The sequence below is a fragment of the Eumetopias jubatus genome, unplaced genomic scaffold, assembly GCF_037043125.1.
Source record: "Eumetopias jubatus isolate StellerSeaLion01/CBP00866 unplaced genomic scaffold, mEumJub1_p1.0 scaffold_4, whole genome shotgun sequence".
Taxonomy (NCBI): Eukaryota; Metazoa; Chordata; class Mammalia; order Carnivora; family Otariidae; genus Eumetopias; species Eumetopias jubatus.
The window spans coordinates 2,972,267-2,990,038 of NW_028274810.1; the positions used below are offsets into that span (position 1 = coordinate 2,972,267).

At 57.0% G+C, this 17,772-nt stretch overlaps 1 protein-coding gene across 1 annotated transcript; it reads right to left on the reverse strand.

Moving 5' to 3' along the window:
* Window positions 1-6,588: 6,588 nt before the first annotated feature.
* ADAMTSL4 (ADAMTS like 4) lies at window positions 6,589-17,517 on the reverse strand. Its single transcript, XM_028088251.2, has 18 exons — window positions 17,412-17,517; window positions 14,832-14,937; window positions 14,592-14,649; window positions 14,034-14,389; window positions 13,173-13,854; window positions 12,825-12,927; window positions 11,975-12,111; window positions 11,413-11,617; window positions 11,013-11,185; window positions 10,749-10,860; window positions 10,460-10,645; window positions 10,136-10,265; window positions 9,356-9,560; window positions 8,842-9,018; window positions 8,348-8,554; window positions 8,056-8,235; window positions 7,608-7,752; window positions 6,589-7,461 (listed from the first exon to the last, which is right to left on the reverse strand). The coding sequence occupies exons 2-18, from the start codon at window positions 14,849-14,851 to the stop codon at window positions 7,325-7,327; spliced, it is 3,213 nt and encodes a 1,070-aa protein (XP_027944052.2). The 5' UTR covers window positions 14,852-14,937; window positions 17,412-17,517; the 3' UTR covers window positions 6,589-7,324.
* Between the last annotated feature and the right edge of the window lie 255 nt (window positions 17,518-17,772).

Consider the following 17,772-nt stretch of genomic DNA (forward strand, 5'->3'; position numbering starts at 1 on the left):
ATAAATCCACTGCCAGAGCCAGAGGACTCAGCCTGGGCCCCCTAACTAGCTGGGGCTGCATTCCATTCAGAATTTCGCCACCCCCACTTGGTTTTCTTCCCGCCCTCATGTGGTCACATGTGTGTGTTTATTCAAGTTAGCCTGGGACAAGGTGTGCTGGGAAAGCCGACAAGGAAAAGAATGTTTAACTGTTGGGTTTCATCCGGGATTTGATGACTTTTCCACTTTATTTTGATTAAGAAATGCCTTCAGTTCTGTGCCCCTAAAAAAAAAAAGTTAATTTCTTCTCTAGTAGGAGGAGCTGGTTTCGAAAATTTTGCTACCCATTTCAGTCTCCCCTCCTTGGCTGCTCTGACTCTCGAATGTTCAGAGTCCACGGGGAGGTAGGGGTTTTATCTGGGAAGCCTGACCTTTGTGTGCATTTCATTCCTGAATCTCGATGCCCAGATCTCTATGCACCCTCATCCTCCGCTCACACCTCCACTTCTGAGGTTGCCTGGAACAATTCCTACCCCTCTCCTATCCTTGGTGGGATCGTGGGGAGGAGGGCAGCTGGGCTGCTGCAGAGAACAGCTGTTGTGTTTCACTGCTTTGTTACTGAAATTTCCTGAGAGGATAGCTTGTTTATTTCCTTAGACCCTGAAAGCCCAGATGGAAGGCAAGGTGGGCCCACCCAGGCTGAAGAGTTTTAGGAAGGGCAATTTTCTTTTGTGGTCAAGTTTTTGAATTAATACTGTATGCTTACAGCAGTATGCTCCTTTCCTCTAACCCTCTCTTCATTTCAAAAAACAAAACTGCAGATTGAGGTTGTGGGAGGTGACATTTCATTTCTCAGAAATCCCTCATCAGGCAAAGTAGAGAAACAGAAAGGGGGAAATAGCTTTCGTGTCGAAATGAAATATTTTGTGTGTGAGCGTGTGCATGTTGTGTGCTTGTGTGCGTGCGTGTGTGTGCGTGTGTGTTTTGAAATGAGGTAGCTTGTTTTCAGCTTTAAGGAACAGCAGTTCTGGAGGAGCTTGGTAATAATGGGGAGGAAGGTTTTTTGCTCCTGCTTCCCTGACATTTCCCCCACCTCAGAGTTCGGTAGTTGGGGTCAGGTCTGCAACAAAAAAGGTCTCTGTATCTTCCTTCCCCATGATGAGCCATGAAGGATATATCAGTGCTACTGAATGAAAGAAAAACTCCAAAGACAGAATAAGGATTTGGTAAGCAATCCCAGATACAGGTTTTTATTTTATTAAAGGTTTTCTTTTTAAGTAATCTCTATACCCAGTATGGGGCTCAAACTTATAACCCTAAGATCAAGAGTCACAGGCTCTACTGACTGAGCCAGCCAGGCGCCCCAGATACAGGTTATTTTAAAAAAGAAATGCAGCTGCGTTGCTTTTAAGTACAGGACTTTGAGTGATAAAGTTTGTCTTAGGGAAAAAACGGTGACTCTAGTAATACCTAAGTGTAGGTTTCATGGCAGTGTACCTTAAAGACCATGTATATTATTTCCTTGGATCTAAAATGCTGAATACATTTTTTTAAAGATTTTATTTATTTATTTGACAGAGAGACACAACGAGAGAGGGAACACAAGCAGGGGGAGTGGGAGAGGGAAAAGCAGGCTTTCCACGGAGCGGGGAGCCCGATGCGGGGCTCGATCCCAGGACCCCGAGATCATGACCTGAGCGAAGGCAGTCAACCGACTGAGCCACCCAGGCGCCCCAAATGCTGAATACATTTGAAAGTATTTTTAATTCCCTGAAACTTTGGGTTGAAAAAGAAAACTTAGGATTTTCCTAAAATGCTGGCAAGTCATGAAAGGCATTTGAAAACAACAAACACACTTACAGCCATCCAAGTTCTGGATCACTGTGGCCCAAATTACTGAGTATTTTGATAAAGGGTGCCTTATGGGAGTGAAATTGAGTAACAGAACAAAGGAATTAGGTAGAATTTAAAGAGTGAAAAGACTACCCTAGGTCTCAGGCCTTTGTTTTCTCCCCTGTACCCTATTTTGTTATTGTGATGATTTAAAGAGAATATATACAATTGCTTTACCCTAAAGCACCATACAAAACATAAGGAATGTCAGGAAATGTCGCTTAAGGGTTTACTCTATTAGCCATTTCCAAGTCACTGAATTCCCTGGAAGAAGCCACTAGGAAGCAGACATCAGTAGGCAGGACCTTAAAAAGGTTCTATAGCTATATTGTGAAGGCCAGAGGTGACACAAACAGGATTCTCCATGGCCAGGCAGAGCAGAAGTTCAGCCAGATGGAAAAAATCCCAGGGGTTAGTAAACTACCTGCCTGCCAAATCTGCCCTAGTGCCTGTATGGCCAGCAAGCTAAGAGTGATTTTTGCATGTTTAAATGGTTGGAAAAACATTGTGACATGTTAAGCTTACATGAAATTAAAATTTCAGTGTCGTAAATTTGAATACAACCATGGCCTATTTGTTTACATGTTGTTTCTGGCTGCTTTTGTGCTACAAGAGCAGAGTTGATTGGTCACAACAGAGATTCTATGGCCTGCAAACCCAAAATATTTACTCTCTGGTCCTTCAGAGAAAAAGGTTGCTCACTCCTCTACCAGAGCCAAAAAGGAGTCACATTATGTGATGAAAGAGGCAGGTCAACCAGGAATCAGTAGCAGGGTGGGGAGGGAGAGATGAAAGGAGGGGTACTCTGGTTCCAAGGGCAGACCAGCTCTGTCCCTCTCATCAGCGGCAGGGCCTTTGCCTCCATGCCTTTTAGCCCAGGGATCCCAGGGACACGGTCTCCTCCTTTTTAGGAGCCACCCTACCATCTTTCCTGGTTCCGTTTCCTCCTCATTCAACGTTCTGTAGAATTGTGTCTTTTTTTTCTTTAAAGTAAGCTCTATGGGGGCGCCTGGGTGGCTCAGTCGTTGGGTGTCTGCCTTCAGCTCGGGTCATGACCCCAGGGTCCTGGCATCGAGCCCCGCATTGGGCTCCGCATCGGGCTCCCTGCTCGGCAGGAAGCCTGCTTCTCCCTCTCCCACTCCCCCTGCTTGTGTTCCCTCTCTCACTGTGTCTCTCTCTGTCAAATAAATGAATGAAATCTTAAAAAAAAAAAAAAGTAAGCTCTATGCCCAATGTGGGGCTTGAACCCACGACCCCAAACATGCTCCACTGACTGAGCCAGCCAGGTGCCCCTGTAGAGCTGTGTCTTAAAGAGATTGAGGTAAGGCACAGGAAAGTACAGCTTTGCACATCCTAACCCGGACCAGGGATCTTCCTAAGTTGAGCCCATCCCTCCTCTACTGAGGTCCTTCCCCAGGCCACTCCAACAGTTCTCTGGTGCTGCCCAAGGAAATGCCCTGGTTTGTCCACTTCCTTCTGCACCTCCCCTTCAGCTGATAGGCCTGCTTTCTTCCCTAGGGTCTGACTGCCATGCCTCACGCATACCTTGTTTTGGACTAGTGTTGCACATTCGTCCCTCAAATTCTCTCTACCTTCAGACCTCAGCCCCAAAACACCCTCTAGAATTTCCCGAGTCTCCTGGGTTAAGGGCCCAAAGTCAGATTCAGAACTTGTGCTGTCTAGTTTGAGATTAACCCAAACTGTTTATTGCTCTTGAAAGATTCAGACTTAGGTACTTTCCTGAAGAAAGATACTTCCTGTGGAAGATGCCCCGCCCCCACCCTTGAAAGCTAACACCTCTTCATCACCTGCCTGTGACAAACCGGCCCCCTCTGCTCTAACTTCCCCACCCAGCTGCCTCCCAGCACCAGAGATGGTGGATTTGAGGGGTGTCAGTAGGAGAGGGTGGGAACGTGGGAACCTCTACCACATACACCCAAACTACGATCTCTAGCCTGATTCTCTGTGGTTCAAGGAGAGGGGAGGGCTCCCTGATTCAGTTCACTCTAGTCGGGGAGCAGGTTAAGTTAAAGTGAAGTCTCTAAAAAATAAAAATAAAACGAAGTCTATCTGTAAAACTAGGCAGAAGGGGAAAGTGAAAAATGAAAGAGGATCTGGTTGGAGAGAATCTGAAGGGGAGCTTCTCCTTGCATGTTCTCACTCCATCCCTCCTCCCACTCTGTCCCTCCAACCATATTTCTGCTCAGAAGGGCTACTGAGACAGGGAGCCTCAAGGCCGTGACACATGCCCTGGGCCAGCCGGTGGGCCCTGCGCTCTGCCTCACTCCTGGTTAGCTGGAAGGCTGAAGCTGGCTGAGTGAGGAGTGGGGGTCTCCACAGACCCACCCCTGCAGCTGTGAGCACCTGCTTGCAGGGAGGCCCAGGGGGTTGGGGAAGTCTAGGAGATAAATTTAGTCCGAAGGCTGCAGCTTAATCGGGTGGGTAGTTACCCTGGGGAAGCCGGGAGGGGGGAGGGGAGAGGAATTCTGACCCTGCTGAACTGAGACCTCACAAGTTCACCCCCAAGTACACTGAGAGAGAACTACAATCCCCTTCCCCCAGCAAACACTCAGAAATGAGGAGCACTCAGCAAGACGCTGGCTGGTTTCTGCACGCTTGATCTCTCTCATGCATTATCAAGATTGTTCCTATAACTACCCCACCCCCACCTCAATTCTCAGGGGTCCAGTTCCTCTGTGTCCTTCCCTAAATTCCCCCCAGTGCGCCAAACCCTGGGGCCCCTCCACCACATCTCTCTGGCCTTGGCTTGCAGCTTCCTCTCTCCCAAGTCCCTCTAGAGGGTTTCAGAGGTCAAAGGAGAGGTGTCTGGCCACACTACTCCCCTTGAAGGGACTAGGAAAAGGGGTTGCTCCGGGTCAAATTCCCCTTCCTGAAAGCTTCCACATTGACCCCATACTGACTTCAGCGACCAGAGGGAAGAATCCTTAAGAGGCTGCACTGCATCCTAGCTTTAAAATGAAAGGGGAAAGGGGGCAAACCGCCCCCCCCCAAACGAAAGCCCATATCCTGAGAAGTCAGAGGCTGGTGGCTGTGAGGGAGCTCAGGGGCAACCACAAAGAGCAAGGAGGTGCTGAAGCTGGGGGTGCCCTAAGAAGGGTTGTGGCTGCATTCCCCACCTGTGATTGGTTCTCAGACTCAGGCCAAACTCCAAACCTGCCCAGCAACAGCCCTGAGAGGCCCTAAGAGGGAGGGGAACTTCGGAGAAGTCAGCTGAGCTGGGGCCACCGCCCAGGCTGCCGCTTCCAGGAATCGCTGGGAGGGCCCCAGCTATTCACTGCCACCCCTCCCTTGGTCTTAGGACTCGGCCTGCAGCCCTCGGTTATCTACTGGGCTGGCTCAGGTCCCACTTCCCTGGTCCCCCACGTCTCTGATCCCCTTACAGGTTCACCAGAGAGAGAAGAACATGTCTAATACCTCGTCTTTAGGCTCAGCAGAAACACGGAGACTGGGCTCGCCTTGCCCTTTTCCTCACTCCTTCCCCGGGGCTCGTCAGTTTCATTTTCCTCTCCCTCCACTCCCTTGGCCTCCTTCCTCACCCACTCTCCTCCCAAAACGTTGCCCAAAGTCTTCCTTCTCAGCCACTTCCAACCCAGGAAAAGTCTACGTCCCAAGGTAACAGCATGACCCCAGTTTGCTGCTAGAGTAGAAATCCTATATCCTCGGGCAACTCTGGTATCCTTCACAGGGTCTTGGTGTGTTCAAGGAAATAGTAGTCACTGAGTTCAACTTTACCACAGGCCTTTACTCATGGTCTTACTTGGTCAGACTTGTGGAGGTGCAGATACTTGTGGAGGTGCAGAGATGGGGGAGGGATGCTTCCAATGGGGATGAGTCTGATTCTGTTGCACTGCCCCCCTTCCTCTCCTAGACACAGGGAACCCCAAGAAATCTGGCTTCCAGAAGCAGAGACCTGGAACTCAGACCTCAGAACCGCAGGGGGTCAGGGAAAGGATCTGTATTATGAAAAAGGCTGCCCGCTCTCATACCACCTCTAGCAAGCTTTTACCTTGAGAGATGACAAGAGCGAAGGGAGGGAGGCTAGGATGATACATCTCTGAAGAATGTGTCTTTGGCAGGACATCCAGTACTGCCTTGGCTCCACCCCCGACCCCGCCCTAAGTCCCGTAGGGCCAGGCCCGGCTCCTCCTCCTCCGGGCGTTTCCGCTGAGGGCGGGGGGGGGAGGGGCAGAAATCACTTCCTTTCCCCCCACCTTAGCAAAAGCAGTAAACCAAGACCTCAGTAGGGAACTGGGTGATAGCAGAAAGGACGGGGGAGGCAGGCAGGGAGGGCCAAAGAAGGAGAACAGGAGAAAAGACCCCTGCAAAGCCAACCGCTATTCAACTCAGCCCCAAACTGAAAGCAGGGTTACTAGATTCTACGAGACTTTACAGAAAGACTCAGCCTACGGAGAAACCCACCGTAGGCCATGCAGTTTTTCCTCAGCTCTGGAACCAAGCTCCCAACTCCATACCTAAAGTGGGAGAAGTGGTGACCTCTAGTGGTCGATGACCAACCTACGGTTGGCCAGGATCCTCTCCCGGGATTGGGGTTCACTTAATAGCCTTTCTGGGCCCAGACTCTCTCCGCCTGGGCTATAGGGTGCTATTCCCCCTTCCCACCCCTCATTCTGACCTCACGCTGCTTGTTTCGGTGGCCCAGGTGGCTGGGTTCCCATCAGGACAATAAAGAGCCTGTTTCTCAGTTGTCATTATCATCTTTAATAAAAAATAAATTAGTTCTGGGGTGGGAACCATTTTAGGAGGTGTGGAGTGGGAGCAGGGGCTAGGGTGTCTTGTTCTATTTTTTCTTTTTCCCGTCCTCTGCCCAGCGTCCCTGCTCTGGGGAGGTAGTCTCTCTTCCTGGGGTAAGGCAGGATTGGCAGGGGCTGACCCCCATCATCCCTAGCTGATGATGAGAGGTAGGGATAGAGAGACTAAGTGTGGGGAGAAGCGGTCAGACGATAATGGTGGCTTAGAAGAGGTGAGGCCTCAACATGAGAACTGAAGTTTAGGGCACAAAGTTGGGGTCGATGGGGGGGCCAGTTGCTAGCCAGTCTGGATTACTAAGGAGCTGCAAACTTGCTTTCCTCTCAGCCTAGAAAAGTCTCAGGGCAACAGGCATTGTCCCCTCTCCACTCCTCTTCAGTCTGTTTCACTTCTTCTTGGGGGAAAGTAATATACGTGTGTGAGCACATAACATCCATGCAGGCCCCGATACACACTGGGGGCGTGTGTGCACACACACCATCACACCACACACACACCCAAACCACACATCTTGATAGTCACCTTGCCACCTTCAACCACCCTAGGGGGCGTCCCTGATGAGACTAGGGCGGGCTGGAGAGCCAGAGAGTACAGAGTGGGCCGATGGGTGGGTGACTGATGGTGGCTCGAGGAAACCATGAGGAGAAGGTCTCTTGGGCCCATTTCAGGCAGGCTCTGGGGGAGAACGCTCCAGGACATGGGCGCAAGAGCGGCAACAGGTGGCTGTGTAGTAGGGATAGACGCAGAGACGGGCCTGTACCACCAGGGGGCAATGTGGAGAGCTGTCCTTGCATTGATCATCTGGGGACAGAGGAGGCCAGTGGGCATGTCACGCAGACCCTTCCCTCCGGAGATGCAGTGCCCACTCCCACTGGTCCTCTCTCATCTCCCCCATACTTCAGTTAACTCCACTGTATTGGGGGCTGGGGGGAAAAAGGTCTCCTCACCGGGGCGCTGGCTGCAGGGTTGGCTGTTACAGGGTTGTTTCCTGGAGGGCCGCAGGTGAGGAGGGCATCGGACGCTGAGGGTCTGGTTGGCGGTCAGGCACTGGACCTCCCTCGTCTGCGTACCGCCCTGGCAGGAACGAGAACACTGCGGAGACCCCGCTATCAAATCAGACCCTCGCTATGACCAGGTTCCTCCTGAACCCCAGGCCACCTCCTTCTCTGAAAGTAGTGTGTGCATGTGTGTGCCGGGGCGGGGGGCGGGCCTCTCCGGGAACACTGTGAAATCCCACATGGACAGGGCCCACCTGTCCTCCACATCTACAGGAGGTGGGACAATGATGAACCAACTGCAGCTGGCCGTATCCTGGGACACGGTCCGATACCATGAGAGAAGCCTCCCTTTCCCTGGCAGTCCCTGCTTAGTAGGACAAGGGAGCCAGGCACTCACCGGACTCCAGGGTGTAGAAAACCATCGGTCCTGGCAGTCCTGCCCCTGACAGGGCTGCAGGGCAGGGGGCCTGGGCAGGTGGGAACAGTTGCTGGGAGAGGTCACGTTGAACTCAGTACCCAGTTTGGACACACAGATGATGTCTCTACGCTGCGTGCCAGAGCCACATTCTGAGGAGCACTGATACAGAGCAAGGGTAGGGTGTGCAAGGGGAAGGGAGAACAGGGATCACTCCCGCCACCCAACAGGGAATCCCACTGATGGGCACCCCCCTCCCAGGCTCTTGGCTCACCTCGGCCCAGGGCCCCGTGTACCAGCACCACGTCCTCTCACAGGGTCCCAAGCTGCAGGCACGCATGTCCGGGGGACGGCTTCCCGGTGCACAGCTCTGCTCACTGGTCCCTGCTCCTGCTCCCTCCTGGCCCGCCCCATGGGACTCCCCACTCCCAAGGCAGACCACAGACCGTCGCTGGATTCCTGTCCCACACTGGGCGGAGCACTGTTGAGAAGGTGGTGGATTGGGGAGGAGGAGGAGGGGCTGAGGGTGGCGCATCCTGGATCCCCAGAGTTAGGGAATGCCCCGGGTACCAGCCAGATAAGAGGAAGCTGTACTGGGGGTCGAGGACCCTAATGTGGGTTTTTCTCACTTATCTTAGAGTTCCCAGCATCAGCAGCATCCAGCACATAATAGGGCTTGCTCGGTAAATGTATACTGAAATGTGTCCGAAAGGTCCTGGGTGTGGGGCACCGGGGACACACGACTTGGAGAAGGGGTGTGGGGCCCACCTTGGAGCTCCAGTCGCTGTGGAACCAGGCTGTGGTACAGGGCCCCATGTCACAGGCCTCTCTGCTGGGGGGCCGCGGAGGGCCTGCCGCACACTCCCTCTCGCTCACTTCGTCACCATTGTTGCCCACGCAGCGGACTTGCCGGCTCCTCTGGCCCCGCCCGCACCGCACTGAGCACTGAGGGGAGGAGAGCCTCTGAGCACCCCGACTCCCCGGCTTCCTCCCCAGCCTCCAGCTCCATGGTCTTCGAACCAGGCCCTGCCTTTGGTCCCTGACTCAGGGGTTACATGGCTTTATGGGCTGAGGGGCAGGCGGAACAGGTGGTTCTGGGCCCCTATCCCCTGGTTCAGTGTCTTATCGGATTTATAGACGGGGGTTTCACATGAGATCTTCTTACAGTAAAAAAGCCTCCGCTGATTCAAAAGGATTGGAGAGACCACTGCTCTCACCCACTGGTGCCCGTTCATCTAGGGTCCTTCCCGCCCCAGCAGCCTCCCCGCTGGGTCCCGCTCACCTGGCTCCAAGGGGAGCGAACCTCCCAGTGGCCACAGAGGCGCAGCTGACACGGCTGGGTGGCACTGGGCCGAGGGAGATGCCCACAGCGCTCGGGAGGCACCGAGGAGCCGCCCCCCGCGAACTCCTGCCGGCAAAGCAGCGGGCGGTGCTGGGCGCCGGGGCCGCAGGAGCGGCTGCACGACGTCCACTCGCCCGCCTCCCAGCTGTGGGCGCGGCGGCGGCCAGAAGAGGCAGAGACACAGAGGAGGAAAACCGAGATGGGTAGGGCTGCCGTGCGTGGGGTGAGGGACCACAGCCCCGGGGTGGGGGGGCTCCACAGAGGAGAGGGAGCAGTTTCATCACTTGGAGTCTGAGTGCCCTCGTGGGGCTCAGGCTGCCAGGGTTTTCTTCCTGTCTGGGGAGCGTAAGCCTTTCTATTTTTTTTTTTTTTTTTTTAGGATTTTATTTACCTATTTGAGAGAGCGCACGCGTGCACAAGCGGGGCGGGGGCGGGCAGTGGGAGAAGCAGACTCCCCCCTGAGCAGGGAGCCCGATGCGGGGCTCGATCCCAGCACCCTGGGATCATGACCTGAGCCGAAGGCAGCTGCTTAATCGACTGAGCCACCCAGGCGCCCTGGGAATGTAAGCCTTTCTAATCAAATACTGTCCCTCCGCAGCCAGGAGATCTTGCGTGCTGGGTGCAGAGTTCAGGGTGAGATCCTAAGGCAGTGTGGATGTGTCTGCCTGGGACAACTCTTGTGTTCCTAGGACCCTAGCCCTCCCTGTGGATCATACTCACTATGGGGGGCACGGAGGACCATGGCAGGGCTCCAGGGGGGCTGGGGGCCTGGCGCCCACGGCGCAGCTGTGTTCATCCAGTTCCTCCCCTGACTCACGAGAAATGCAGAGGAAAATGGGGCGCCAAACACCTGAAGTGGATGAGAGGGAAGCCAGGAGAGGCAGGATGGCTCAGAGCCCAGTGTCAGTGGGGTCCCAGACACTGGAATTTGACCTGGCACAGAGTGGAGGTATGGACCCACAATCCAGAGTGTGGGATCAGGATGCCAAGTCAGGGATTTGGGCTAAGGGTGCCAGGAATACAGGCTGCTGCCTGAAGTCTCACCTTTTCCACAGGATGCTGAGCACTCTGAATGTCCCACTCGCTTCCAGTATCCAGTTGGAGAACCCAGGGATGTCCTGGGATGGGGTGGAGCATGCATCTGGGGGATCCGCACCTGACGCTGGAGGGTGCCTGGGGTCCGGGCAGGGCGGGGCATCGAAGCGGGTGGGGGCTCTACTCTCAAAATCTCTGTGCAGGGACAGTTGAGTAGGCAAATCAAATACACCCCACTGCCCTGAAGCTCCGCTTTCAGCCCCTCCCCGCCTCCTAGGTCTGAGGAGCAGAGTCTCACCCGGCTGGAGTTGGGGGAGGTGGGGCTCTGCGGTGGTGCTCTCAAGGTTTGGAGGAAGTGAGGAGATAACATACTGATAAAAAATGCCTGGGTTTTCCTCCTGAAAGATCACCTGGGGAGAGAGAAGATAATGAATTGTCTGGGGGAGGTAAGGGGGCGCATACCACTAGCCTTCTTCTCTATCTTGTGGCCCACAACTTTGCCCCCAGAGGGAAAGGCCCCCACCCCGTCCAGCAGTCCAGCTTCCCCAGGCCCCAAGCTCACGTAGACATCCACAGGCTGGGTCGTGGGGCCTCTGGCTGACAGACTCTCCCCCTTGCCCTCCTCTCGAGAAGGACGGTTGTACAGGAAGACAGTCCCGCTGGCTGAGTAGGACCCAGGGGGATCCACAGCCCAGTTTCCATTGATGATGGACTGGCCCCCAGGGCCTCGAAGGGCTGGAGATCGGAGGTCAGGACACGAGGTCAGTCACACCGTGCTCCTCCACACAGAGGCCCCGATGCCCCGCACCCTCTCGGCTTCCTCCGCCACCTCCGCAAGGGAAGGAGCCCCTGACTTCTCTCTGCTTGGCCCATTTGCTGTGCTCAACGGGGGTGTGGAGGGCTGAACCAAGAGACCAGGACTGGAACGGGGACCCAAGACTCAGAGAATCTGGAGAGCTCACCGAGATAGTTGGAGCTGGGCCGGAGCTGGGCAATCTGGAGCTGGGAGGCTCCAGCAGGAATCGACAGGATCTTCTGATAGCCCAGGGGGCCCCCCCGGTCCGTGAGGTTGCCAGAGACCAGGCGGCAGGTGGAATCATCTCCTCCACAGACCCCACAGCCATCCGGACGCCTGCCAGAGCCGAGGATCCCATCACAGCCGGGGCTCTGGGGGAGATTGAGGCAGAGGCTGCCTGAAGCCAGACACCGCCGCACCCCCGCCTGGTCCTCTTGGGACCCTCCAGCTCACCCTGCATCTTGATCTTCACACTGTTGAGTGAGAAGATGTTCCTATGCCAGCCCACCATCCCCAGCCAGCCTCAGGAAAGCAGGGAAGTGCCTGAGGGGTTTCTTCTGGCAATTCGGCCTCCCGGCTCTGCTCTCACCTCCAGCTGGGCAGGTGAGAACTTTCCTTTTTGCAATCTCAGCCTGGTGTTTTGTCTCTGTGGTGATGACTAAGGAGACTGCACGCCTGCGTGTGTGTGCATGGGTGTGCACATGCACACACACTCCACCCTCTCTCACCAGACAGCGGCCGGCCACGCAGATGTCTAGGGCTCCAGGCTGACACAGGGTCCCATCCTGGACCTTTTCCGTGTGACGGACATAGAAACGGAAGCCGCGGGGACGGCAGTTCAGTTCACAGCGTTGGGAGCCCTGAACTAAGAAACAGGGTGGGAGAGTGGTTAGCTGGGGTCCCTGGCGGGAGGCTGACAAAAGTCCCATCCTAGCTATAGAACATCCTGAGCTCGCCTACGTCTCCAGGGATGAAGGAGACAGGACAATTCCATATTCTGAAACGTTGCTTTGAGGGTCCCATAAAAGTTGAGTCAGGTCAGTTGAGGTCACTGAGATCAGCAAAGGGGTTGTGAGCCGTGAGAGAGAAGAGATACCCGAAACCTATGATTATGTGAGCTCATGAGGGGCTTCCTGGCATCGAGTTGACACAGGCTGAAAATCAAGTGGACGGTAACTTGGGAGCAAGTGGTCCACCGCCAGCCTGCCCCACCCTGCTGTCACCACCGGACAGGGTCTCTCTGACCATGCCCTTCTCGCGTCATGCCCGCCCCACCTCCTGGGACGGGCTTCTTCCCAGAGGAAGCCAGCCAAAGGGCACCTCTGGGCACTCTGTCTCCCAGCCTGATCCCCGCCCCCCGGGTTATCCATCACCATCTGACTGCTGGGCCCTGTCTGAAACCCACGCCCCTTTCCTGGCCTGTGCTGTCTCTTCACCCCAACCCTGAGAAATAAGAAAGAAAATATTACACAGAGGGGAAATGCAAGGGTCTACAGAAAAAAAGGGTCTCCCTTTCCCCATCATCTCCCAGTCGGAAGCCAGCTCAGCTTCCCAGGGCGGGTGGGCTAGAAACCTCACCTTCTGTGAAGGGCTCCCACTGGTACAGCTGGCCCATGAACTCCTGGGAGTCAAAGGCTGCACACTGCAGGGCCCGGGGGTCTGGCTGCTCAGGGGGGCAGGGCTGAGGTGGGGGATACAGAGGAGTCAAAGCTGGGGAGGAAAATGGGGTGTGGGTCAGGGCTGGCTTTGGGGGCGTGGGAGGGGAGGTCAGGTCTGTGGAAGAGCTCAAAGGCCCCTACCCTGAGGAGGTCAGACGCCAAGGCCCTTTGCCCTCAGGTCCAGATCTGACAAGCTGAGGACCCAGACTCAGGGTCAGGGAAACAGAATCGCAAGTCTGGGGAGGGGATGGTCCAAGGAAGAACTCACCGCTTGGCTGCAGGCTCTCAGCTGCTCACTCTCCCCAGAACATCTCAGGACAGGGCTACTGGGAGCAAAGAGGCTCCAGAGGGAACTGGAGTGGGGACCATCACTCAGCAGAGGCAACCAGCCATCCGGGTAGTGGGAGGCAGACTCCATGAGGGACCCATGAAGATTCCCCCCAGGTCTCCAGTGCTCCTGGCTCTGGTGGCCTCTGCCCCGAGGGACAGAAAGGAAAGGATTAGGGTGCCTCTCGGCCACCGGGAGACTGGCCCAACCCTGGGAATCTGGCGTTCTTGGCTGAGGGGACATGTGGAAGGAGCTACTTTCTCCTGGGGAGGGGATGGATGAGGGGGGCTCTGTGCCAGAGGCCTGGGCTCTGGGGTGGGGCCGTGTGGGGGCAGGCCTGGTTCTAGAGGGCACCTCCTTCCGAGCAGTTTCAGGGCTTGGGGGCTCTGCTGGGGGTGGTGGGGAGTGGGCAGAAAGTTCTGTAGGAGGGAGCTGAGTTTGAGCTGTGTGGTTTATGGAGGCTGGTTCTGTCCTTGGAGTCAGGGATGGAAGATCTGAGGCCTGGGAGAGCTCAGCTCTGGGCGGTCCCCTGGGGTGCCTGCGATTCCGATGCAGTGGCAAAGCAAAGGGCACTTTCCCATAACCAAACATTCCGGGCTTGATGGAGTCTCGAACCCGGGACCTGAGAAGGTGTAGCAGACATGGGGTCACAGCTCTGGCCGACTCCGACCTGCCTCCCCAGCCTGCTTCCTAGCACCAAAGATAATCCTCCCTAAGCCAAGCACCTTTGCTCCCTCTCCTTCATTCCCGAGCCCCGCCCCTCACCCGAGGCCCCGCCCCCCTCGAAGCCCCACCCCTCACCTCCGAGCTCCTGGAATCTCCCGGGCTTCTGCTCTCCCTAGTTGGGAAGCAGGACCTCGACGTGGGCCACCTCTTCCCCGAGGCTGTGGCTTGTACAGGGGGAGGGTTTCTCGGGAAGTCTGAGGTCTGGGGCTCTGACCCCGGGGTAGCAGGGCTTCTGGATGTCTTGGGGGCCGGGGTAGGAAGGACAGGCCCTGGTGGAGTTGAGCTGTAGGGAGCTGACAGGTCCGGCTCCTGCGCTGCACCCCAACTCCACAGGGCTGGGAGCAAGAGGCCCACTGGTCCCAAGGACCCCAGACACCCTCAGGGCCCTGACCCTCCTCAGGGGGTGTCTGAAGAGAGTGTCCAGACAACACCTGTGTGGACAAAAAGATCAGACAAAAGACTTGACGTAATTTGGCAAGGAGTCAGTGAGTTGGGGGGTGGGAGGAAGGCAAATGTGAAAGGCGCCATGGCTCATCAGAAGCTGCGCGAATGGCCAGTCCGACGCCTGGCCTGGAGAAGTGGGGTGGGCGCCAGGGAGGATGACAGGAGCACAACCTCTGGTCCCTGGCTTACCTCCTGATCCAGGCAGAGCTCAGGGAGGGACAGAAGCAGCATCAGACACAACCGGGGCCTGCAAACCAGCCAGACGAGGTGTTATGACACCCCCTCCCCCGCAGCAGGCTCCCCACATCCTGAGGCTAGCTTCTCAGAAAGCAGAAGTTTCCCATCACTTGCCCCCGCCCCGCCCAGTAATGGCCTTTCCCTCCCTTCCAGGGACAGAGCCGCCCCTCCGGCCGGCAGCCCCACACTTACCTGCCCGCCCACTTCTCCATCGCTCCTCCCTCGACGCCCCGGGCCGGGGAGAGGGGACCGGAAGTAAACACACTACTCAGGCATCTGGGTGTGGAGGGGGCGCGCTCTGCGGGGACAGAAGCCTGGTGGTTACCTCTCCTGTCTCCAGAAAGCTGGGGGTTGGCGGGGATGGCTCCTCAGAAGGGCATCTCCGAGTGAGGATGGAGGGGTGGGGGAAGTGTGGCCCACCCCTTTATGACCCTAAGGGTGAGAGCGGGAAGGAATGCTGCCCTTTCCCGACCGCTGAGGCTAGAGGGTGGGGGTCTGACCTCAGCCTCCCGACGGGGGCACAGTCCCCTCCCCTCAGCCTGCAGGAACTCCTCAGCTCCTCCCTCATCCCCACTGGGGCCTGCTTCCAGGCCGGCTCAGGCCACACAGGCACACGCGTCTTCCTTAAGATGATTTTTCCTCTGGTTTGCCTCCTGCCCTTCCAGAGGTCCTGGACAGTTGAGGGAGGCATGGGTGAGGACATGCCGATACCCACTCTGAGGAGCTGACCGGAACCCCCTTCGGCTTTCCTTTTCTTACTTGACTCCCAGGCTTTTCTTCCCTTTTTTAACTAAGCTCTTTCTGGAACACTCAGGCGCATCTCTGCCCGCCTCGAAACACTTTCTAGCAAGAAATAAACTAAATGGGCTGATGGTTTAATCTCTAGAGAAGCAGGTGATTTTCCCATTTTATTTAACCTCCCTCTAGGGGCCAGAGTCCCTGGGCATTGGTTCAATGAGGCTTATTTCAGGCCCAGTGATGATGGGCTGGGGGAACCTGGGAAGGAGAGATGCAGCTAGAGCTGCCCTTGCTCCCCAACCACAGGCCTATCATTCTGGGGAGCCAGGAAGTCCATCCTCAAGTCTAGCTTTCATCATCAGGGAAGTGGAGCTGGGAGCCCAACCCTGGTCTCAAAGCCCCCTGCTGCTCAGCGTGAGCCCTTCCCACACGCACTCCCCAACCCGCTCTCAATTCTGCTTTCCAGGAAAAAAAAAAATGTTTCTGTTGGATCTGAAAGGCACCCGGGAGAGGAATCCAAGGAGCTAATGCCGAGGTGGGCCAGCTCAGGGGCAGGAAAATGACAGAGCGAAGGGCAGGAATGTACTTGGGGGTAGCAACACTCTCAGCCCCACTCCCCTCTCTGAGACCCCAAGACTTGGAAGTTTGAGGGAGGGTTTGCAGAGGTTGCATCTGAATGCACAGGGTCACCTCAGCTGTTTTGGGTTGGGAAGGGGTTGCTGATGGCCGCTCCTTCCCCTGGCTGGGCTGGCCACTGAGGTCAGCAGCTCCACCCTGATGGGGGCGTAGGGGCTCCAGAGAAGGGCCAACGGTCCACCCAAACCTTCAGCTCTCTGCCTGACTCTGTTGCTTGAGGCTGAAGAGGAGAGATGGCGGTGATGGTCACTGTCTTCCCCTTCTCTACTGCTGGGTACCCTCTCCACTCCCTCCCGGCCTCTGCTTTTCTCTGCCCCCCCCGCCCCCCCCCCCGGGGTCTGTATCTTGCTGTCTCTCTCTATGGGTCTACCCAGTACACATAATCCTGTCCTGATCTGGGTTTGGCTTTGGCAGTTCCCTGGAGAAGTGAGGGGTGGGGGGTGGGGGTGACGTGAACTCCTGGAGCCCTGGCCAGGCCTGGCTCCCTCTCTGGAAAAGTCCTATGCCACCCCCTGCACAGCTGGGCAGGGGGCTGATACCCCCTCCACTGCAGAAACAGACACACATTTGTGCTCCTCACCCCTTTTCATGTTCCTCATCTGGTGTGTCTCACTGCCCAGGGTGAGGAAAGGAGAGGTGAGAAGTGGTCACCCCGCTGCCAGGCTGGACACTGGTCTGGACAAACCTGGGCTCCTCCTGGCCATACCTCCACACTGGCTGGTGAGGATCAAGGAGGAGAGGCCTGGGCAGGGCTAACCCCTTCACCCCCAGAGGGACCCACTCCTGGGAAATGGGTTGCTGCTGCAGGGGGAGGGGGTGGGACGGCATGTTTCAGGGCTGGTTGGAGAGTCCCTGTCCTGGGTCAGAACTCCTTGGTCCTCACCGTGCCCTCCATTCCTGGGTCCTGGAGGACCATCCAAACAGGTGTCCTTCCTTTCTAGTCATCAGGCTGAGCTGGATCAAAGGCACCCCTCGGCAACCCTCCCAGCGTCCCTGGCCGCAACTCCAGGACTTAAGGGGGTGGCAGGGGCCCACATCCTCGAAGGAGCACCCTCCTAGAGGAGGAGGGCAGGAGGCGCCGGCGCGTGCGGGGAGGTCCTGGGTATGTTTTCCAACTTTACTCCGTGACTTAGTAGGAATTTTGGCTGATTCTCCGCCCGGGTGATGCGGCCACAGTTCCACGGGATCAGAGCCCCCTCCCCAGGAATTCGACCCCAGGAACTGGAAGATCTTCCGAGGCTACAGAGCTGGGGCCGGGGTCGCGGCTGGGGCACGACCGCGGGGCGCGGGGAGCGGGGGTGGGGGGCGGCGCGGGCGCGCGCGGCGGGGGCTCTAACGGGACCGGGGAGAGAGGGCGGCCGGGGCCGGGGAGGGGGGTGGTCCCGGAGGGGTCTGTACCTGCTCTGCGCGGGCCCCGGCGGCCCGTTAACCCTTCTGTGCCCGGGCGCTCCCTGGAGGCAGCCTGGCTCCGCGGCGGCCACTCCGGCCCCTGAGCCGGGCTCGGGACACGGCCGCCTCTGGCCGCGGCTCCGCCCCCGCGCCCGCCCCCGCCCGCCGGCGCCCCGCCCGCCACGCGCCCGGCCCGCGCCCCTCGGCGGCCCCCCACCCCCTGCTCGCCGGGGCCACCCACCCCGGGGCTGCGGGCCTCGACCACCCCTGCGTGCCGGGCGCCGGACGACGGCTCGGGCGAAGCCGCGGCGGTCCCTGCCCGCTTCGGAGGCAGCCGTCGCTCTGGGCACGGTCCCTGGGGCCAGTGCGC